The sequence below is a fragment of the Carcharodon carcharias genome, chromosome 3 (genome assembly GCF_017639515.1).
Source record: "Carcharodon carcharias isolate sCarCar2 chromosome 3, sCarCar2.pri, whole genome shotgun sequence".
NCBI classification, from domain to species: Eukaryota; Metazoa; Chordata; class Chondrichthyes; order Lamniformes; family Lamnidae; genus Carcharodon; species Carcharodon carcharias.
Genome location: NC_054469.1, coordinates 61,030,363 through 61,054,640, shown reverse-complemented (window position 1 = coordinate 61,054,640; position 24,278 = coordinate 61,030,363). Strand labels below are relative to the sequence as shown.

Sequence of the window (24,278 nt, the reverse complement as noted above, 5' to 3'; positions counted from 1 at the left end):
TAAGGAGGCTACAAAAGGATATGGATAGGTTAGGTGAGTGGGCACAGATTTTGCAAATGGAATATAATGTGGGAAAATGTGAGGTTGTCCTTTTTGGCAGGATGAATAAAAAAGAGCCGTTTTATCTAAATGGTGAGAGACTGCAGAGCTCTAAGATGCAAAGGGATCCGAATGTCTTAGTGCATAAATCACAAAAGGTTAGTATGCAGGTGCAGCAAGTAATTAGGAAAGCTAATAGAAGGTTACCATTTATTGCAATGGGAATTGAATACAAGTGTAGGGAGGTTATGCTTCAGTTATACAGGGCATTTGAGAGACCTGCAGTACTGTGTACAGTATTGGTCTCCTTATTTAAGGAAAGATGTAATGCATTAGAAGCAGTTCAGAGAAGGTATACTAGATTCATACCTGGAATGCGTGGTTGTCTTATGAGAAAAGGCTAGGCAGGCTTGGCTTGTGTTTGCTGCAGTTTAGAACAGTGAGGCGCGACTTGATAGAAACTTAAAAGATCCTGAGGGGACTTGACAGGGTGGATGCGGAAAGGATGTTTCCTCTTGTGGGAGAATCTAGAACTTGGGGTCACTATTTATCAATAAGGGGTCACCCATTTAGGACAGGGATGAAGAAAAACTTTTTCTCTCAGAGGGTTGAGTGATCATAACATGATAGAATCCTTCCTTAGGTTGGAAAGTGAAATAGTCCAATCAGAAACTAGAGTTCTAAATCTAAACAAAGGAAACTACGAAAGTATGAGGCTTGAGTTGGCTAAGATAGATTGGGGATCTTCATTAAAAGGCATGACGGTGGATAAGTAGTGGCTAACATTTAAGGAATGAATGTATGCATTGCAACGGTTATACAGTCCTTTCTGGCACAAAAACAAAACAGGAAAAATGGCCTAACCATAGCTAACAAAAGAAACTAAGGATAGTTTTAGATCCAAAGAGGAGTCATATAAAAGTTGCTAGAAAAAGTAGCAAGCCTGAGGATTGGGAGCAGTTTAGAATTCAGCAAAGGAGGACCAAAGGGTTGACAAAGGGGGGAAAAATAGAGTATGAGAGTAAACTTGCAAGGAACATAAAAGAGGACTGTAAAAGCTTCTATTATAAGTATGCAAGAAGAAAAAAATGAGTGAAGACAAATGTAGGTCCCTTACAGTTCCAAACAGGATAATTTATAATAGAGAACAAGGAAATGGCAAAGCAGTTAAACAACTACTTTAGTTCTGTCTTCAAAGAGGAAGACACAAATAACTTCCCAGAAATACTAGCGAACCAAAGGTCTAGTGAGAAGGAAGAATTGAAGGGAATTAGTATTATTAAAAAAAAGAGAGAAACGAATGGGACTGAAAGCCGATAAATCCCCAGGACATGACAATCTACATCCCAGGGTACTAAAGGAGGTGGCCATGGAAATAGCGGATGCGTTGGTCATCATCTTCCAAAATTCTGTAGAGTCTGGCACAGTCCCAGCAGATTGGACGATGGCAAATGGAACTCCACTATTTAAAAAAGGAGGGAGGGATTAAAGTGAATTACAGACTGGTTAGCCTAACATCAGTTGTACGGAAAATGCTAGAATCTATGATAAAGGATGTGATATTAAGAAAATATCAACAGGATTAGACAAAGTCAATATGGATTCATAAAAGGGAAATCATGTCTGACAACCTATTGGAGTTTTTTTTGAGGATGTAACTAGCAGAATCGATAAGGGAGAAGCAGTGGATTTGGTGTATTTGGATTTTCAGAAAGCTTTTGATAAAGTCCCACATAAGGGGTTAGTGTGCAAAAGTAAAGCACATGGGATTGGGGATAATATATTGGCATGGAGTGAGAATTAGTTAGCAGACAGGAAACAGAGTAGGAATAAATGGGTCTTTTTCAAAATGGCAGGCAGTGACTAGTCGGGTACTGGAGGGATCAGTGCTTGGGCCCCAGCTATTCACAATACGTATCAACGATTTGGATGAGGGAATCAAATGTAATATTTCCAAGTTTGCTGACGACACAAAACGAGGTGGGAATGTGAATGGTGAGTAGGGTGTTAGGAGGCCTTAAGGTGATTTAGACAAGTTTATTGAGTGGGCAAATACATGGTAGATGCAGTATAACATGGATAAGTGTGAAGTTATCCAATTTGGTAGGAAAAACAGCAGAGTATTATTTAAAATGGTGACAAATTGGGAAATGTTGATTTACAAAGGGACCTGGGTGTCCTTGTACACCAATCACTGAAAGCAAGCATGCAGGTGCAGCAAGCAATTAAGAAGGGAAATGGCATGTTGGCCTTCATTGCTAAAGGACTTGAGTACAGGAGCAAGGGTGTCTTACTGAAGTTTGACTGTGAGGAATGTGGGCCCATAACTAATGTTTTACTCTTGTAATTACATTCTATGAACTCATCCTCCGGGCTACTTTTGCCAATTTGACTTGCCCAAACAATGTGAAGATTAAAGTTATCCGTGATTATGTAATTGCCTTTATTTAAGTTTATGAGGACAGAGTTGGCTAAAGTGGACTCGGTAAGTAGGTTGAAATAAGACAGTAGAGAAGCAGTGGCAGGCACTTAAGGAAATACTTCATAACTCCCAACAAGGATATATTCCATTGAACAAGCAAGACTCTACCAGAAAGATACACCATCTGTGGCTAGCAAAGGAAGTTAAGGGTTGTATCACGTTGAAGGAAAAGGCTTACAATGCTGTGAAGATTAGTGTTAGGCCAGAAGATTGCGAAAATTTTAGAAACCAGCAAAGTATAACTAAAAATATAAGGATGGAGAAATTTGAATATGATAGAAAACTAGCAAGATATATAAAAATAGACAGTAAAAGCTTCTACAAAAAGAGTATCTAAAGTCAGCATTCGTCCCTTCGAGGATGAGACTGGGGAATTAATGAGAAGTGAGAAAATGGCAGAGACTTTGAATAAGTATTTTGTATCTGTCTTCACAACAGAAGGCACAAAAAACACCTAAAGAATAGTAGAAAATCGAGAGGCAAAAGGAAGGGAGGAACTTAAAGCAATTGCTATCGCTAGGGAAAAAAAGTAATGGGAATACTAAGGGCATTAATGGCACTTAAGGCTGACAAGTCCCCTGAACCTGATGGCCTGCTTCCTAGGACCTTAAAGAAAGTGGCTGCAGCGATGGTGGATGAATTGGTCATAATCTTGCAAAATTCCTGATTTCTGGAAAGGTCCCAATGGATTGGAAAACCACAAATATAACACCACTCTTCAAGAAAGGAGGAAGACACATACCTGGAAACAATAGGTTAATTCGCCTAATGTCTGTCATAGGAAAATCCGAGATTCCATTATTAAAGAGATAGTGGCATATTTAGAAAATCATAATCTTCTAGCTTCCACTCTGGTTCGCTGGGTTCTGAGATGGCTGATAAGTTCAATGCATGGTATGCAGATTCTGCAGCATTTGGAGCAGGTGTGCTTGATGGGATAAGAGATGAGCTGTTTGTGTGCTCCCTCCGATACCTCAACTTTTCCCCTGCACATTCCCAACAAAGTGTCTAAGGGGTTTGGTGCCTTCCCAAATGAGCCTTCTCCATTGGTTGGTCACGAGCCAGAGTTTCCCGTTATGGGTGTATTTGACTCTTGAGGATGCCTTGGGGTTGCTCTATGAAATTTGTCACCATCCTCTGCGTACTCCATGATTACATGCAAGCCGTGATCATCTACAATGGAATCACCGCAAACCCTATCTCAGTGAAATCCTGGGTCAAACAAGGCTGTGTCATTGCACCAACTGCAAGGTGATTTAGACAGGTTGAGTGAATGGGGAAATACATGGCAGATGCACAGCAGGTAATAAGGAAGGCAAATGGAATTTTGGCATTTATTGCTAAAGGGATAGAGTATAAAAATAGGGAAGTTTTGTTGCAACTGTACAAGGCATTGGTGAGTTCGCACCTGGAGAGCTGTGCACAGTTTTGGTCCCCTTACTTGAGGAAGGATGTAGTTGCATTGAAGGTGGTTCAGAGGAGGTTCACTAGATTTATTCCAGAGATGCGGGGCTTGTCTTATGAGGAGAGATTAAGCAGTTTAGGCCTATACTCGCTAGAGTTTAGAAGGATGAGGGGAGATCTGATTGAGGTATATAAGATGCTAAAGGGGATAGACAAAGTAGACATGGAGTGGATGTTTCCCCTTGTGGGGCATCCTAGAACGAGAGGCCATCGTTTTAGGCTAAGGGGTGGTAGATTTAAATCAGAGGTAAGGAGGAATTACTTTTCTCAAAGGGTTGTGAATCTGTGGAATTCACTACTTCAGAGTGCAGTGGATGCTGGGATGCTAAATAGATTTGAGGAGATAGACAAATTTTATTTAGTGATGGGTTGAAAGGTTATGGGGAGAGAGTGGGAAATTGGAACTAAGGCCAAAATGAGATCAGCCATGATTGTAATGAATGGCAGGGCAGGCTCAAGGGGCTGAATTGCCTACTCCTGCTCCTAGTTCTTATGTTATGTCCTTATGCAGTATAACATGGGTAATTGTGAAGTTATCCATTTCAGTAGGGAAAACAGAGTGGCAGAGTATTACTTAAAAGGTGATAGATTGGGAAATGTTGATGTACAAAGGGTTCTGGGTGTCCTTGTACACCAATCACTGAAAGCAAGCATGCAGGTGCAACAAGCAGTTAAGAAGGCAAATGACATGTTGGCTTTCATTGCGAGAGGACTGGAGTACAGGAGCAATGATATCTTGCTGCAGCTGTTCAGGGCCTTGGTGAGACCACACCTGGAGCATTGTGCGCAGTATTTGGTCTCCTTACCTAAGAAAGGATATACTTGCCATAGAGGGAGTGCAGAGAAGGTTCACCAGACTGATTCCTGGGATGGCAGGATTGTTGAATGAGGGGGAATTGGGCCGACCAGGCTTGTGTTCACTGGAGTTTAGAACAATGAGAGGGGATCTCATTGAAAAGTGTAAAATCCTGACAGGGCCGGACAGGGGTGATGTTTCCTCTGGCTGGGGGACTCTAGATCAAGGGGTCACAATCTCAATCTTGGGGTAGGCCATTTAGGGATGAGATGTGGGGAAACTTCTTCACTCTGAGGGTGGTGGACCTGTAGAGTTCTCTGCCACAGAGGGCTTCAGAGGCCAAGTCACTGATTATATTTAAGAAGGAAATAGATAGATTTCCAGACTCTAAAGACATCAAAGGGTATGGGGAGAGAGCGGGAATATGGCGTTGAGATAGAGGATCTGCCATGATCATATTGAATAGCGGAGCAGCCTCGAAAGGCCGAATGATCTACTCCAGCTTCTATTTTTCTATGTTTCTTCCTCAAAAGGTGGTTGAGGCAGAATCCTTGAATATCTTTAAGGCAGAGGCAGATAAATTCTTGTGGGTGAAAGACTATCAGGGATAGGCAGGAATGTGAAGTTGAGGTTAAAATAATATCAGCCATGATCTTATTGAATGGCAGAACAGGCATGAAGGGCCGAGTGGCCTTCCACTCCAAACTTGTATGTTCATATGTTTATATTCCGAGGGTAGAGACTGAATAGCCAGAGATTGTGATATTGGTACCAATGACATAGGTAGGAAAAGGAATGAGGTAATGCTGGAAGATTTTAAGGAGCTAGAAAAATTACCCAATAAGCAGGGCTTCAAAGATAGTAATTTCTGGATTACCTTTGCTGCCAATTACTAGTTTGAGTGCAAAAATAGGAGGATAGAGCAGGTGAATGCCTGACAGGTGAGACAGCGCAGCAGGGAGAGATTTAGATTCTTATTTTAGGGGAGGCAGGACCAGTGCAAGCCTAGTGGATTACAATGCAATGAGGCCGGGGCCAATTTTGTTGTGCAGAGATTTGTTAGTGCCGTAGGGGAGGGTTTAAACAGGGAGCTAAGAACCTGAGCATAGATTCAGAAGAGAGAGAAGCAAAATTGAAGGCAGAAAATTAGTAAGTGGACGTGGAAGGCAGAGGAAACAAATGCTGGAAAACAGACAACAAAGGACTTTGGCACTGCTCAATAGTGTATATATTCAAGACTCCTAGTACTGATGTATAACCTGAGGGCACAGATTCACATAAGTATAATACAAGCTATATTTTAATAATATCTAAAGGGAAGCTTGCAGTCCTGCTTATGGGGCTTTCAGACAGGATGGAGAGATGAATAAAAAAGGAGAGGTGGGGGGTAGCAATATTGTTAAAACAAAACAATTAAAACTGAGAAGGGATGAAAGCCAGAAGGATCATCAAATGAGATCATATGGGCTGAACTGAAGAACAAAGAAAAAAAGTGGCCATCAGGCTGTTAGGAATATACTATAGATCCCCAAATACTCAGAGAGGGATAGAAAAGCAAATGTGCAGGCACATTTCTGAGAAATGCAAAAATAATACAGCAGTAATAGTTGAGGATTTCAACTACCTTAATTGGGAAAGAATTGGCATAAAAGGTATCAAGGCTAAAATATTCTTAAAATGCATTCAGGCATTTATCTTCAGCAAGTATGTAGCTAGCCCAATAAAAGGGTCAGTTCTGGACTTAGTTTTAGGTACAAAAGTGGGGCAGGTGGCAGTGAGAGAGCATTTTGGTGGTGAGTGATCATAATTCAGTTAGATTTAGGGTAGATGTGGAAAAGGGTGAAGGGGTAAAAGTTCTCAATTGAGGAAATGCTAATTTTACTAAGTCAAGATATGATTTAGCAAAATTGGACTTGAAACAGCTACTTGAGAGTAATCTGTGTCAGAGCAGTTAGAGGCACTCAAGGAGATGATTGGGAAAACTTATCTGCTCTGAACTCACTAAGGACAGGGTGGGTCTCCAAAACCTAGAGCCCCCTGAGTGAAGGAATGTTCAAAACAAGCAAAGCAAAATGTAGGATACCAAGTACTCAATACTGCAGAAAGCTAAGAGGAGTATAGAAAGTGCAGAAGTGACATTAAAAAGGATGAAGCAGAAAAAGTGTGTGTATGACAGATGTCAAGTTTATAATACAAGTGATAACCAGCTGAATATAGAAAGTTCAGAGGGGATCTGAAAATGGAAGTCAAAGAGGCAAATGGAAAGTAGAGAAGGGGCTGGGAGCTAACATAATATAGAATCCAAAAGTCTTGTATAGGCATATAAATAGTAAAAAAGTATGAACAGAAGGCTGGGTCAATTAAGGGCCATAAAAATAATCTAGGCATGAAGGTAGAGGATATGGTTGAGGTACTAAAATAAGTACTTTGCATCCATCTTTACCAAGGAAGAAAATGCTGTCAAAGTCACAGTGAAAGAGGAGATTGAGATATTGGATGGGCTAAAAATTGATGAAGAGGAGGCATTGGAGAAGCTAGCTGAAATTGAAGTTGATAAGTCACCAGGAGCAGATGGGATGCATCTGAGTATACTAAGGGAAGTTAAGATGGAAATTGCGGAGGTACTGACCATAATCTTCCAATCTTGTAGTGGTTGGTGCCAGAGGACTGGAGAATGGAAAATGCTACAAACTTGTTCAAAAAAAGCACCCAAGCATAAACCCAGCAACTCTAAGTCTGTCACAATGATGGGAAAGTTTATGGGAGTGATAATCCAGAATAAAATTAACACTGACTTGGACAAGAATTGGAAAAACAGATTCATTAAAAGGCAAATCATGTTTAACTAACATGATTTGGTTTTTCTGATGAGGCAACAGAAATGGTTGATGATAATGCAGTTGATGTGGTGCACATGGACTTCTAAGAGGTGTTTGATAAAGTGCCACATGAGAGGCTTGTCAGCAATGCTGAGGCCCATGGAATAAAAGTAAGAGTGGCAGCATGGACATGAAATTGACTGTGATAGTAAACAATGAGTACTGGTGAACAGATGCTTTTTGGACTGGAGGAAAGTTTATAGTGGGGTTCTGCAGGGATTGATATTAGGATCATTGCTTTTCTTGATGTATTACTATATAATGATCCATATATACTAATGGCACAATTTCAACATTTGAAAGTGAGACAAAACTTGGAAGTATTGCGAACAGTGAGGAGGATAATGAGAGATTTCAAAATGACACAGACAGGCTGCTTAAATGGGTAGGCACATGACTGATGAAATTTAATGCAGAGGAATGCAATTTGGTAGGAAGATTGAGGAGAGGGCAATACAAAATAAAGGGTAGAATGCTAAAGGGGGTAATGGGAACAGAGACACCTGGGGGTACATGTACACAGTTCTTTGGAAAAAGCAAGGCAGGTCATGAAGGCAGTTAAAAAGGTGTACAGGATCCTGGGTTTTACAAATAGAGGCATAGATTGCAAAAGCAAGGAAGTTATACACTGGTTCAACCTTAACAGGAGAAGCGTGTCTATTTCTGGGCACCGCACATTAGGAGGGATGTGAAAACGGTCCAGAGGGTGCAGAAAAGATTTACAAGAATGGATTCAGAGATGATGAACATCAGTTACAATTAGGGATTGGACTTCAGTTATAGATTGGAGAAGCTGGGGTTGTTTTCCTTAAAGAGAAGATTGAGAGGGGAGATTTGATAGAAGTGCTCCAAATCATGAGGGGTCTAGATAGAGTAGATAGGGAGAAACTGCTCCCATTGGTGGAAGGGTCAAGAGGATACTAATATAAGGTAAATGCCAAAAGGACCAATGGCAACATGAAGAAAAACCTTTTTTATACAGCAAGTGGTTAGGATCTGGAATGTGCTGCATAGCGGTGTGGTGGAAATAGGTTCAATCGTGGTTTTCAAAAGGGAATTGGATAAGCATCCGAAGAGAAAATTTGCAGGGTTACTGGGAAAGGGCTAGGGAGTGGGAGTATTTTTCTCTTGCAGAGAGCTGGCATGGACACGATGGGCCAAATGCCTCCTTTAGTGCTGTACCCTATGATTCTATTCTATGATACAAATATTAACTGTGTAGTTGATTGTGACGAATAAAGATATAGACTGCAGAAAACTATTAATGGACTAATCAGGTAGTCAGATAAGTGGCAAATGGAAAAATGTGAGATTACGCACTTGGAGAGGGGCAAACAATGGAGTACTCAAGAAATGCAGATTATTGAAAAGGGTCAAGGAACAGCGAGAGCTTGGAGTGCTCACCCACACCGCCCTCAAGTCACCAAGAGAGGTAGATAAGATGGCTCAAGAAGGCACATGGTATATTTGCCTTTATTAACCGAGGCATAAAATGTTGGAGCAGGCGGGTTATGCTGGAGCTGTATGAATTACTAGTTAGCCCAAAGCTAGAGTACCACATACAATTCTGATAACTGCAATAAAGGAAGAATGTAATTGCAGTAGAGAGGGTACAGAGGAGATTTACAAAGAAGTTGCCAGGCATGAGTTGCATTTTAGCTATGAGGAAAGATTGCAGTTCCTTTCTTTGGAACAGAGGAGGTTGAGGGGAGATTTAATTGAAGTGTATAAAATTTTGAAGGGTCTGGATAGAGTGGATAGGAAGGAGCTTTCTTAGACGTGGTCATTAGCCAGGGGGCAGAGATTTTCAAGTAACTAGTACAAGGATTAGTGGGGAGTGGAATAGAAACCATTTTTCACCCAGACAATGAGGGTCTGGAACTCACTACCTGAAAGGTGGTAAAGGCAGAAACTTTCACTGAATTTAAACAAAATACATGGATATGCACTTCCAAGAGCTGGAAAGTGAGTTTAGGCTGGATAGCTCTTTCTCAGGCAGCACAACTGAACGGCCTCTTTCTGTGCCATAAACTTCTATGACTTTATGTGAAAACTTTGGACACCTAAAGATCTTCTTGGAGCTCCAGAAGGAAAGCAGAGGGTACCAAAATAGTGCACTAGGATCCATACAAATGTAGGGACAGAATTCCAGACTCCATCCAGCATTCTAGAGAAAAAGCCTCGAGACGGGTATGTTCTCCTGTAATTCCCAGAGAAGTATGCCTTTGTGCAGACAGGGCCACAAGTACATAAGACCACAATGCAAATTATTCACAAACCCCCAAATGGAGAGAATTACTCAGGCTCTAAGAATAATAGGTGATAGGGATAATTCATAATGACAGATTAGGTTGCGCTAAAACAGGATTCAAAATCACACTATTGCAAGGGAAGTAGTGGGGAAAGTACAACCTGCATTTGATAACGTGGCCAAGCTTGACAATGGGCATTGGGTGTCCAGAGTATTTTTTCCCCCAGCACTTATGGTTTATTTTATATATAAAATGAATTACATGCATACCTTCCTTTACCCCCACTCCAACTTTTGTTGCTTGCCGATTTCACCATGTGTCCCATGCATCCCAGGCACCTGTCACTGTTTTCATCAGCTAGTCACCATAAGGCATGCAAAGGCATGCTGGTAAAAACCTTTAAGCGTTTTTCCCTCTCCACTTATGGTGCCTTCCTTTTGCTAGGCATTTCCAATAACTAGCACGATGGAGGGAGTTACTTTAGCACAATGGGCTGACAAATCTTTGAAGTTCCATTCCATGTGCCACACTTTAATCCACATACTCTATTCTAAAGGATGAAAAATCTTGAGATAGGTCCATAATTTTTCAATTTGGATGACAATTTATGCTTTTTTTTTGAGGAGCATTTTACATGTGGATGAGATCATACAGTATTAAATTCAGTACCAAAACTTCTGATACATTTCAAGTTATTAGGTGATATAAACAACCAATACTGGCCATAACTGTACAGTGACACAGATTGTGAGCCAGCTTTATTAGTGTGAGGGATCAAAGTTTTCTATTAATAGAGAAACATTACCTTTGTTTTTCCTGGTACACATTTTGCTATTTTTTCCCAGCGTTCCGGAGTCCCCTTTGGATACTGTTGTAAGGCTAATTCAAGCAATTTTTGTTGATTTTGGTTCCACAGTTCAGCAATTTCTTCTGAAGGTCGAACCTTCCCTTTCCTTTTCTTCTCTTCATCACTATCATCATCCAGTTCTGCGTTATCAAAGTCCCTCTGGCGTCTTCCTTTTTGTTTCTGCTCAATTTCTTCTTGAATCATAAGAGTTCTCTCTGATGTTTTTGCAGTTTTCCGTTTCCGTGGCCTGGTTTCTGTGGACAATGCCTCTGTGTAGTTATCTTGATCATCCCCATTTTCAAACTCATGTTCTCCTTCAACCTCCTCATCTCTTTTAGTAATTATGTGGTCAGGAAGAACTGTTTCACGTTTAGCGCTCTTTACAGTCTGGGTTACTGATTTCAGATCCAATAGTTTTACCGTTCCTGATTTTAAAAAAAATTGGGTTAATGTTGCACATATTGTTCAATGTTTACCACAATTTTGGTTTACAACAGAATATTTTTGTGAACAAATCTATCTATTTATATATGCTTGTGCAGCTGAATACAAGATTACCTACCATAATGTATGTCCTTCCCACTTTGAAAGGACTGAAACCTTTGCATACAAATGATCATTGCCATCATGCCATTAAATTTTTGGATAAGCGGCCAGCCAGGAGAGCTTCGGAGTAGTCAAGTCTGGACATGACAAACACGTCTATAAGGGTTTCAGCAATAGATGGGGTTGAGGCAGGGGAGAAGTCAGGTGATTTTGCAAAGGCAGAAGTGTTAGTGCTCAAATGGATGAGATCAGAAGCTCAGGTCAGGGTCATACAGGATGCCGAGGTTGCGAACAATCTGGTTCAACCAGAGACATCAGCTAAATCGATAGACTGGTGTAGCAAGGCTCCAGAATTCATGGCAGTGGTCTAAACAAATAGCTTTGATCTTCCCAAACTGGAGAAAAATGGGGTGCATCCGAGTCTGACAACACAGGTTCAGTGGAAACATCAATAGAGCTGGGTGCTGTCAGTTTGCCAGTGGATGTTGACTATTATCTTTCAATTATTTCACAAAAGAGCAGCAAGAAGATAAGAGGGGGGGGCCAAGGATAAATCCTTCAGCATTCCAGAGGTAACAATAGCTGCGGGAAGAGAAGCGTGTTCAAGGTTCTTTGCCTATAATTGCACAACAAACACTGGACTATAACAAGGGCAATACCATTGAGCTAGACAAAGTAGAAAAGGAGCTGCAGGAGTATGGTGTGTTCAACCCTGTCAATGGCTGCAGACAGGCCGAGGAGGCAAAGTGCACTACAGTCAGAGTCATAGAAGATGCAATTTGTGACTTTAAGTAGATCCATTTCCGTGCTGTGGGAAAGGCAAAAACCTGATTAGAGAGATTCACTATGGAGTTGCAGGAAAGAAGGACACAGATTTGGGAGCCGACAACTTGTTCAAGAACTGTAGAGATAGGACAATTTGCGAGGACAAAGAGACCAGGCTTATTTAAAGACGGGATGATGAAGGGAATTTTAAAAGGTGGAGAAATAATACCAGATGAGTAGGGAATCATTTACAATGTCAGCTAGCATGATGGCTACGAAAGGAAGTTGGATGTCAAAGGGGTAGAAGGACAAGATGAGCTCAAAGACGGCACTAAGGGAGATAGGAAAGAAACAAGAGAAAGCACTGAGGGAAGAATTTTACAGCCCTGTCGCAGCCAGGATGGGGCTGGAAATTGCGAGGAGCCATTCAAAAGTCCATCGACTTTAGTAGGAGGTGAGGTAAAATTTCATCCCGAGTATCAGGACCATTGCAAAGGCAAGGGTTGCTTTATTGGACATGGAGAATGTCCATGGCAGGCATGCAAGGAGGCTGAACTGAGGGCCCCAATCTTAGTAGAAAGGAAGTCCCTTCTTGTTGAATTGAGAGTAGAGAGATCGGGAGAAAAACACTGAAGGGGACAATTGGTAATTGGGGAAAATGTTGGAGATATCTTTGATCCCCAGGATGATCTTGGAGTAGTGCATGGTTTTCATGGAGAACTGTATCAGAGTAGCACCTTCAGGAGAAGAATAGAGGAAGAGGACAAGAGAGATTAGAAAATTGCTTTTTAAATTTTTTTTTAAATGAAGGTTTTTACCTCCACCTTCAGCTTTTTAAAAACAAAATATAAGTGACACTAGTGAGGTGGTATTTACTGACCATCCTTAAATGCTTTGAGGGCATTAAAACTCAATCACAATATGGAACTGGAGTTTCAGGTAAGTCACACATGGTAGGGTACAAGCCCCCTTACTGAAGATGGAAATCAATAAACAAGTTAGGATTTTATGACAACCCAACACCTCCATGGTCGTTTTGGTATTATCTCAAAAATTACCATTTGTTCTGAATTCAAGTTCACAACTTGATGTAGTAGCATTTGAACTCAAGGTATTTGTGCTTGCTAGTCCTGTACTATAACTATCATTGAAGGTCACAAAGCAAGATTTCAGGGTAAACATGGGCATTTCATCATTGAAAAAGAGGCTTAGATTGTCAGTGGGGCTCGCAGTGTTGCACATTAGCATGTACTGGAAGCTACATATATTAATACACAGGGCCCTGTTCTTTGCAGACAGAAGGAACATGTACACAAATTGTTTCAATGAAACAAAACATCTCACAGCCATTTGCTGACTCATTCCCTAGACAATGCCTTGACCAAAGTCAAGCTGCCTGGTTTAAATTTCAAACAATGCTTGGCAGTTAACTGTCAATCACTATCACTGGTGCACTCTCCATGGCAACACCTCTACCAGAGTCCATTTGCCAACTAATCAGCAGTCTCTTCGCACAATAGTATAAATTGTTGTTTTTCCCCTTATATTTGTATTATTACAAAGTGTCCTGATGAGTGCAAGAGGAAAAGCTTCGACATGTCTCTTTCTTTACAATATTCAACACTGCACTGTCAGCCAATTATAATTTTTGTCCTCAACTCTCTTAAGTGGAGTCCATGGTGTGTGCACACATATCAGAAATGACCTTAAGTCAGGTTAGTGTAATGGTTATGGTATTGGACTATCAACCCAGAGGTCATGTTTAAAATCCCAAAATGGCAAGTGAAAAGCATCTGTATTCAGACCTGTTAGTTTCATGTAAACTGGGGGAAGTTAATGAAATCAATAAGGGGAAATTAATGAAATCAATGACAGGATAAAGTGAGTTTCACATGCATCTGCGAAGGGTAGATTATATCTGACCAATCTAGCTGAACTTTTTGAGTGGTCATCAACAGGAGTTTCTGTGCAGGCTGTCTACATGGAGCTCTCAAAGCCATCTGATAAGGTTCTGAACGAGATATAAGCAAAATTAAAAGTGCAAGGAATTTAAGGTAACTTTGTTGATGCTTAGCTGGGAGGGAGGAGACAGAGTAGAGATTAAAGGGAATATACTCTGATTGATTGAATGTAACAACCGAAGTAGCCAGGGGATTTTTAAAAAATTAATTAATGGGGTGTGGCATTTGTTGATAAGGCCCTCAAGGAGATTGCAATGAGAAGCTCTCTTGAACCTGTGCATTCCCAGTGCTGCTAGGGAGGGGCTTCCAGAATTTTGACCAAGCAGTGAAGGAACAGTGACATAGTTCCAAGCCAGGATGGTGTGAAACTTGGAGGTGAATGTGTTCCTATGTGCCTACCCTCCTTTTTCTTTCAAGTAGTAGAGGCTCTGGATCTTGGAAGTGCTTTTGAAGGAGCCTTGGTGAGATGCTGTAGAGCATCTCATTAATAACACACACTGAAGCCATGGTGCACCGATGGTGCATGGAGTGAATGTTTAAGATGATCAATGAGGTGCCAAATCAAATGGGCTGCTTTGCCCTGAAAAGTGTCCAGCTTATCAATTGTTTTGGGAAGTCAGGGGAAGAGGAATTTGCTGCAAAATAACCAGCCTCCAACCTGCTCTTGTAGCTACATTAGTTATGTGGCCAGTCCAATTAAGTTTCTCGTTAATGGTCAACCCCAGGATGTTGATGATAAGGACTCGACAATGGTAATGCCATTGAATGTCATGGGGAGGTCCACAGACTCTCTTATTTGGTGGTTATTGCTTGGTATTTAAGTGACAAGTAACATCCACTAACATCCGAGGCTTCAGACTCGTCTTTTGCACTCATGTTTGCTTCCACTGTTATTGAGAATGGAGATGCTTATGGAGCTGCTCCTCCCGTTAGTTGTTCAATTGTCCACCATTCGACATGGCAAGTCTGAAGAGCTTTGACAAAATTTGCTGGTTGTGGGATCACTTGGCTCTGTCTACAGCATGCAGCTTCCATTGTTTATCATGAATGTAGTCCCATGATGCGACTACCTGGTGATCTTCCTGCCGTGCCCTCCTACACACTTCATTGAACCAGCGTGGTTCCTCAGGCTTAATGGCAACTGCACAGTGGGGGACATGCGAGGCCATGGGGTTACAGATTGCACTATGATCTCTGTAACCATACTGTTGCTGCTGATGGTCCACAGCACTTCATAGATGCCAATTCTGAGCTGCTATATCTGTTCTGAACCTATCCTATTTGGCACAATGGGTAGTGCCACACATGGTGAAGGTGAAGGGGGGATAAAGACAAGACTTTGTATCCACAAACATTGCGTGGTGATTACTTCTACCAATACTGACATGGACAAAATGTATCTGTGACAGGTAGATTGGTCAGGACAAGACCAAATAGGCGTTTCCCTCATGTTGATTCCCTGACCACCTGCCGTAATGTCAGCCTGGCATCTGTATCCTTCAGGACTTGGCCAACTCAGTCAATAGTAGTATTATGGATCCACTCTTAGTGATGGACATTAAAGCCACCCAGAGTACAGTTTGTGCTCTTGCTACTCAGTGATTCTTCCAAGTGTTGCTCAGCATGGAAGAGTACAACATTCATCACCCGAGGGAGGGCAGCACTGGGAATCAGCAGGAGGTTTCCTTATCTGCATTTGACCTGATACTATTAAAATTCACAGAGTAATGGTTGAGGACTCCCAGGGCTACTTTCTCCTGACTGCATATTACTGTCTTATCCTCTATGGTGCATCTGCCCTGGCAGTGTGACTGGACATATCCAGGGATATCCTGAGACTTAAAGGCATGATTTGGTGAGTATGATGATGTCAGGATTGAGTGGTCTGAGGGCCAGCTCTCTCAATTTTTGCACAGGTCCCCAGATGCTAGTGAGGGCAACTTCGTAGGGTTGACAGTGTTGTGTGTGCCTTTGTTGTGTCCAAATCTGGTCCGTGCTGGGTGGCCCATCTGATTATCTTCTTATAGTTTTTTGTAGTGAGTTGGTACAACCGAGTGGATTGCAAGGCCATTTCTGAGGTCAGTTAAGAGTCGACCACATTACTGTGGGCCTGACAGGCAAGAGCAGCAGATTTCCTTCCCCAAAAGACATTAGAGAATCAGATAGGATTAGGTGACAATCCAATGGTTTCATAGTCACCATTACTGATACTAGATTTTATTGCAGATTTATTTAATTGACTTAATTTAACTTGCCCAGCTGCCTTGGCAGGATTTGAACCCGCATCTCCAGATCATTCATCCAGGTCTCTGTATTACTGGTCCAGTAACAACCATTACGCTAACATATCCCTAAACGCATATTGCGGCCTCAGCTTTTTACCATATAAATCAATGACTGGTTTGAAGAAGTAGATAATTGTATCTCCAAGTTTGCAAGATGGCACAGCCATCAAGTCAATTTACTGTGCTGCCTAAGTTAGAAAGGGACATAGACAGATTGAGTGAATGGGCAAAACTGTAGAAGATAAAGCTCTACATGAGCAAATGCAAAGTCATGCACTTTGGATCCAAGAAAGAGAAAATCTGAAGAGTTTCTTAATGAGAAGAAACTAGAAACTGTGGAGAAGCAAAAAGAGATTTGTGTAACCTGGTACAGAAACCACAAAGCTAGTGCACAGATACAACGAGTAATCAAAAAGGTTAATGGAGTACTAACCTTTACCTCAAGAGGGCTGGCATACAAAGGGAAAGAAGTTATGCTTCAGTTGTACAGAGGCTTGGGCACACCCCATTTGGAGTTCTCAGGGCGGATAGTTTTGGCCTTGGAGAAGGTACAGCACAGATCCACCAAAATTATACCAGGTCTTAAAGGGTTAAATTATTGAGTGGGGTTGCATAAACCTGAGATAAAAACAAAAAACTGCGGATGCTGGAAATCCAAAACAAAAACAGAATTACCTGGAAAAACTCAGCAGGTCTGGCAGCATCAGCGGAGAAGAAAAGAGTTGACGTTTCTCGGCCACATGACCCTTCAACAGAACTAGTTCTGTTGAAGGGTCACGAGGACTCGAAACATCAACTCTTTTCTTCTTCACCGACGCTGCCAGACCTGCTGAGTTTTTCCAGGTAATTGCTTAAACCTGAGTTGTATTCACTTGAGTTTAAAACACTTTTGAAATGATAATGATTAGATAAGAATAAATACAAAGCAGCTGTTTTGTTTGCTGAGAGAATCCAAAACAAGGGGACATAATCTTGAGCCAAGTCATTCAGGAGTTAAAACAGGAAGCAGGAGGTCATTAAAATTATGAAATGTTTTTAAAAGTGGACACCGAGAGAGTACTTCCACTTGTGGGATGGAGCAAAACTACAGCCCATCAATATAAGGTAGTCACCAAGAAATCAAATAGGGAATTCAGAAGAAACTTCTTCACCAAAGAGTGGAAGTCACTAACCCAGGGAGTAGTTGTGGGGAATAATATAAATGCATTTAAGGTGAATCTAGAGAAGATGTGGCAGAAGGAAGTAGAGGGACATGCTAATAGCATTAGAGTAGGAAAGGTGGGAGGAGGATCAAATGGAACAGAAACATCAGCATGGAATGGTTGGCTTCTGAATGGTCCGTTTAAGAACATAAGAAATAAGAGTAGGCCATACTATGCTTTATACTATGCAGTATGTAATTTTCCAAACAAGAGTTAGTGGAAATCCAGAACTCTATCTTCCAAAATGTCATGATGCTGAATCAACTGAAATTTTCAGGTCTGAGAATGACAGGCCTTTATTGGGTAAGGCTATTGAGGGCCATGGACCAAAAGTCGGGTAAATGCAGTTGAGGTGTTGATCAGCCATGACCTATAGAATGACAAGTTCAAGGGCCAGACTGTGCTACTCCTTTACCTATGTTCCCAATTATTCCTAATTCTTCAATAACAGGTGCTATACAAACAACAGAGAACACAATCTTTTTTGCAACAGACAAATAGACTGGTTATATGGCACAAGCCTTAGAGTTTTATCCAATGTGGAGGCAGGAAACCATGTCTGGCACTGCCTATCTGCAACATCATGCGACATTTTTATGGATATTGTCACATAGTCCTCAGGCCCAAATCAAACTGGGCATTATTCCCATTATGTTGAGAAAGCTTAAATGAAGAATACCCATACCTGGTGTGCTTGAAACAAAATCCTTGACTTGTTTAGCTTTTGTTGTAACCTATATTAGAAGAAAAAATATACAATTGTTTACTTCTTACCAAATATTCAGTTCAATCCCACATTAAAAAAATGTATTCTATACAAATAAAAACACATATTATCAATTTTCCTCCCCCTTGTTTTCTGAAGAAACTGATCGATTACACTGGTGCTTAGTGTTCTCCAGTACATTGTCTAACTGGGAACACTTTGTGAAGCTATGACAATGAGCACTGGCAAAGCTCAGTGATAGGGAGCAAAACAGCTGAGCTGGACTGATGCACATATACACATGCACTCACTTGACTTTCTAGAAGGAGTCACATGATAGCAATCAGAAGTGGAAACTATGAATTAATTCCCCCCTCCATTTGTCAGAGAGGCCAACTGTAACACTACTATTCTTTTCCTGGGTGAAATCAGCATCAACTGGTAAGCAAACTTGGGATCTTCTAAAAACAAAAAAACTGCGGATGCTGGAAATCCAAAACAAAAACAGAATTACCTGGAAAAACTCAGCAGGTCTGGCAGCATCGGCGGAGAAGAAAAGAGTTGACGTTTCGAGTCCTCATGACCCTTCGACAGAGGGTCATGAGGACTCGAAACGTCAACTCTTTTCTTCTCCGCCGATGCTGCCAGACCTGCTGAGTTTTTCCAGGTAATTCGGTTTTTGTTTGGGATCTTCTAAACTGTTCGACTTCGCTCTATGGCTCTACCCATAAGAAGCGTGACTTTGATGGATAACGTTACTAGCTATAGTACAGAACTCAGCCATTTGAAGTCACAAGTTTCTGAAACTTACAAAAAAAGCTGTAAATCCACTTCAATTTTAATTGTATTTTATGTTTTCATTTGTGAATTTTATTTGTCAACTACACCATCAATCTGCCACATCCAATAACCACACCCAAGTTCACAGTCACGAGACCTCATCAGACCCAGGTCACAGAGATGCTAGATTCCACTTATGCTGAAATTACACCATTTGTTCACGTATGCCCTCACCTTTGTGAGCTATTTGCCTGCGGCACCCTTTCTGAAGGGACTTAACTTCAAAACAAACATCCCGTCCATCAGCTAGACCACTTACTTCCACCTCAACAACAACAAAACCTTGTATTTATATAGCACCTTTAACATAGTAAAATGTCCCAAGGTGTTTCACAGAAGCATTATAAAGCAGAAGTTGGAGCCTAGGGAATTGATGACAAGGCCATCAATAGTGCAGCAATTAAAATTGGGGATGCGCAGAAGTCAGAATAGAGGAGCAGCGCAGGTATCGCAGAGGGTTTGTGGGGCTGGAGGAAATTACAGAGATAGGGAGGGGAGGAGCGAGGCCTTGGAGGAACTTGAAAACAAGGGTGCGAATTTTAAAATCAAATCATTGCTTGACCGCAAGCCAATGTAGGTCAGTGAGCACAGGACTGATAGGGGAACAGGACATGGTGCGAGTTAAGACAAGGGTAGCAGATCTTTGGATGACCTCAAATTTACAGAAGGTAATCTGTACGAGACCAGCCAGGAGTACACTGAATTAGCCAAGTCCAGAGTGCGCCCTTCCATTAATTAAACCCTACTGCAGGTTGCTGCCAGTTCAAAATATCTTAAGTTTAAGTATCTCCTTCAACAAAAACAAAAACACCTGGAAAAACTCAGCAGGTCTGTCAGCATCTGCAGAGAGGGATACAGTTAACGTTTCGAGTCCAAATGACTCTTCATCAGAACTAAGGAAAAATAGAAAAGAGGTGAAATATAAGCTGGTTTTGGGGGGGGGGGGGGGGGGGGGGGGGGGGCGGGTGGGAAAGAGACAAGTAGAGCTGGATAGAGGGCCAGTAATAGGTGGAGATAGCCAAAAGATGTCAGACAAAAGCACCAGGAAGTGTTGATGGTGGTGATATTAGCTAAGAAATGTGCTAATCGGGACATTAAGGGTAGAAAGCAGGACGAACAAGGTACAGATAGCCCTAGTGGAGTGGGGTGGGGAGGATCGAAATAGGCTAAAAGGTAGAGATAAAACGATGGATGGAAAAACATTTAAAAATAATGGAAATAGGTGGGAAAAGAAAAATATATATAAATTATTGGAAAAGGCGGGGGGGGGGGAGAGAGAGAATCGGAAAGGGGGTGTGGATGTAGGAGAGAGTTCATGATCTAAAGTTGTTGAACTCAATATTCAGTCCGGAAGGCTGTAAAGTGCCTAGTCGGAAGATGAGGTTTCTCCAGTTTGCGTTGAGCTTTACTGGAAAATTGCAGCAGGCCAAGGACAGACATGTGGGCATGAGAGGGTGGTGTGTTGAAATGGCATGTGACAGGGAGGTCTGGGTCATGCTTGCGGACAGACTGAAGGTGTTCTGCAAAGCGGTCACCCAGTCTGCGTTTGGCCTCTCCAATGTAGAGGAAACCGCATTGGGTGCAGCGAATGCAGTATATTAAATTGAGAGAAATGCAAGTGAAATGCTGCTTCACTTGAAAGGAGCGTTTGGGCCCTTGGACAGTGAGGAGTGGGGAAGTAAAGGGGCAGGTGTTGCACCCTCTGCAGTTGCATGGGAAGGTGCCGTGGGAGGGGGTTGAGGTGTAGGGGGTGATGGAGGAGTGGACCAGAGTGTTTTATCTCTACCTTTTAGCCTATTTCGATCCCCCCCACCCCCGACCCCCCGCACCTCACCCCCACTAGGGCTATCTGTTCCTTGCTCGTCTTGCTTTCCACCCTTAATGTCCCCATTAGCACATTTCTTAGCTAATATCACCACCATCAACACCTCTTTGTCTTTTTGTCTATGACATCTTTTGGCAATCTCCACCTATCACTGGCCCTCTGTCCAGCTCTATCTGTCCCACCAACCCCCCCACCCCAAACCATCTTATATTTCACCTCTTTCTATTTTTCCTTAATTCTGATGAAGAGTCATTCGGACTCGAAACGTTAACTGTATCCCTCTCCACAGATGCTGTCAGACCTGCTGAGTGTTTCCAGGTATTTTTGTTTTTGTTATAGATTTCCAGCATCCGCAGCTTTTTGCTTTTATTTAAGTATCTCCTTGTTGTACTCCTTTCTTCCTTTTTCTATGAACTCTAGCTTGTCCAAAACTCTTGTCAATCCTGTTTTTCACTTCACTCCATCTAGCTGCCCCATCACCTTTCTTCCCACCAACCCCCCCAGTAGCTTATATCATATCTTGCTGTCACTTCAAATGATTCCACAGACTGCTGAGGCCAAGCTATTAGTGGGAAATGCAGCGATGAAAGAAATTTAAGTTTTGTCATGAATGTGGGCAGACAAATCTAGCATCCAAAGTGCTGATCATCTGCGGTAACTGTGTACAGCTAACATATAGGCTAAAAATCCTTCCACTCCTGAAGGGATACTGGTGTTATGAAAAAATACTTCAAGTCAATGTATACCAGAAACATAGAGCAATCTTTCACTCAGCATGCGGGCGCACACCCGACCTGCTTGAGTGTAAAATAGCATGTGATGACGTCAGGAGAGCGACTTGACATCATCATGTACTCATGATATTTTGGTCGGCTGGTGTATGAGAGAGTCAGGAGTGTGCTTGCTGACAATTAAGAGGGCTATTAAGCCCATTAACGGTGCAAATAAGTGGGATTTTTCACTGCCCGTCCAACGTTATGGTTGGCAGTGAGTGAATCGACCAGGTGGCCTTTGCATTTTTCAGGAAACCTCATCCAAGGACAGGATGAGGCTTCTGAGATTAACTTAAAAAAAGATAAAAACATTTGGACACAAATTTCAGCATCCATATGTTAAGGTGACTCATTCCGATGAGTGGGCATTTTATCTGGATTTTTTAATCGGTGTTTATTGAATTTAAATTCTTCAGCTCCTCTGCCTTCAGGGAGTTTTCATTCCAAGCCCCCCGCACCCACACGGACTTCAGCACTCGCCCTCCTCCTGCTCCCACCCCGGCAGCGCTGAGCCTTTCACCGTGCCTTTCATGCCGGCTGGCCGTTAATTGGTCAGCCAGCATGAAATCGCAGTCGGGGGACGATTGTGGCCGTCTATTCATTCCCCGGCTGCTCCCGGGCTTGCAGGTTGCGGCTCCCTGCTGACTCGAAAAGCCTGCCCATAGAATCAAAGAAAATTACAGTATCAAAGGAGGCCATTCAGCCCATCATGCCAGTGCTGGGTTTTTAAAAGAGCAGTTATGCTTGATTCCATATCCCTGCTTCTTATCTGTCACCTATACATTCTTCATCCCCTGTACAATTCCCTTTTGGAAATTATTTATGAAGTCAGCTTTTACCACATTTTCAAATAGAGCATTCCAGGCCCTGACAATTCTCTCAATGAAAAATCTACTTATTTCCCCTTTGGATCTTTTTCAATGATTTTAAATCCAAGGCTTCCTGCTAGTGACCCACTCACCAAAAAGCTAGTTTTTCCACTATCTACTGTATCAAAACATCTCATCATCTTGAAAACCTCTTGAATCACATCTTAACCTTCTCTGTTCCAAGCAGAACATCCAAACTTTCCCAACCTCTCCCTCATAACTGAAGTCAGTCATGCCTGGTAACGTCCTAACAATCCTTCTCTGTATCCTTTCTAACATGCAAAAGTCAGATACAGACGATACATTACTCTTCAAATAGTCAAGTCTAGGGGTAACAAAGGCATAGATGAGTATTTCAGCAGCGGACAAGCCGAGGGAGGGAGGACGTTATGCAGGTGAAAATAAGCAGTCTTGGGAATGATATTTACATATGGATAAAAACAAAAAACTGCGGATGCTGGAAATCCAAAACAAAAACAGAATTACCTGGAAAAACTCAGCAGGTCTGGCAGCACCGGTGGAGAAGAAAAGAGTTGACGTTTCGAGTCCTCATGACCCTTCACTAGTTCTGTTGAAGGGTCATGAGGACTCGAAACGTCAACTCTTTTCTTCTCCGCTGATGCTGCCAGACCTGCTGAGTTTTTCCAGGTAATTCTGTTTTTGATTTACATATGGAATCCAGTAATATCACACAAGGCAGACTACTGTAGCTTCAATCAAGGTGTACCTCATGACCTGTACCCTCTTCCACTTTGCGGTGGAATTCACTTTGGAATTCAACTGCTTGTTGCAGCCCAAGACTTCTCAACAGCTCAAACATCTCCAGCTAATGGCTTGATTGCCATACAGCCCAATAATATCCCTAGTTCTCTTTACCTCAACAGCTATCCACAGTAGCTCTAATATACCTTCTATCCCTTTCATCTAGTCCCATTATCCTCACATCCCTTTGAACTCAAACCCATCCAAGTAAAAGATCTTTCATGTTTCCATCTTGCCTTTACTTTTGGGTCAATAAAACTATAATATCCCCACATGGACTCCAGCAAGATGCAAACATTTTCCTTGTTACGTATGACTCTCCTTTGAAATTTAACAACCTCCCCAGCTTATCTAAAAATGCAAATGTTGGATTTAACCTATTTATTTGTACCTCAAACCTTTAACCTTTCCATGTTTCCAAATGCCCAGAGAGCCTGACTCCTTTCAACCTCTTGTCCATCTTAATTAAATCATACACACCCACACACACACACACACACACACATCTTTACAAAATACACAATATTCCACAAAATAGTTTTTAAAAATCCATTCTCACCCTCCTGAACAAAAAAAATGAACCATAATTCCAAAAAGATGGTTTCATTTTTCAACCCATTTCTTATTGCTTACTACATTCAACTATACAATCTAATCAATTACACCACAGTATACATGCATTAACCATGAAAATATATGCACAAGCCTTTTGTAAAAAAATATAGTTCATTCTAGTCCATTCTCAATTTGCCAATATCCAAATTCATTTGAATTTTAAACTCTTGATAACGCATCTGAAATCAAATTTTCTTGTCTAGACTCATGCAAATTGTACTGTTGCAATAATAAACTCCACCAAAACAGTCTTGCGTTTTTGTTCCGAAACTTATCCAGAAACTTCAAAGAATTGTGGTCAGTATTTATAACTGTCTCTGAAGAATTATTTGCAACATACTCTTCAAAATGCTGCAACGGCTTCTCAATT

The 24,278-nt window shown here is 41.6% G+C and overlaps 1 protein-coding gene across 1 annotated transcript in view; it reads right to left on the bottom strand.

Moving 5' to 3' along the window:
* The window catches only part of dnajc1 (DnaJ (Hsp40) homolog, subfamily C, member 1), a 329,426-nt gene that overhangs the window by 6,611 nt on the left and 298,537 nt on the right, over positions 1-24,278 (bottom strand). The window contains exons 10-11 of the mRNA XM_041183360.1: positions 18,204-18,252; positions 10,718-11,184 (exon numbers count right to left, since the gene is read on the bottom strand). Of these exons, the coding sequence (XP_041039294.1) occupies positions 10,718-11,184; positions 18,204-18,252 (516 nt within the window). The remainder of the gene's footprint in view (positions 1-10,717; positions 11,185-18,203; positions 18,253-24,278) is intronic.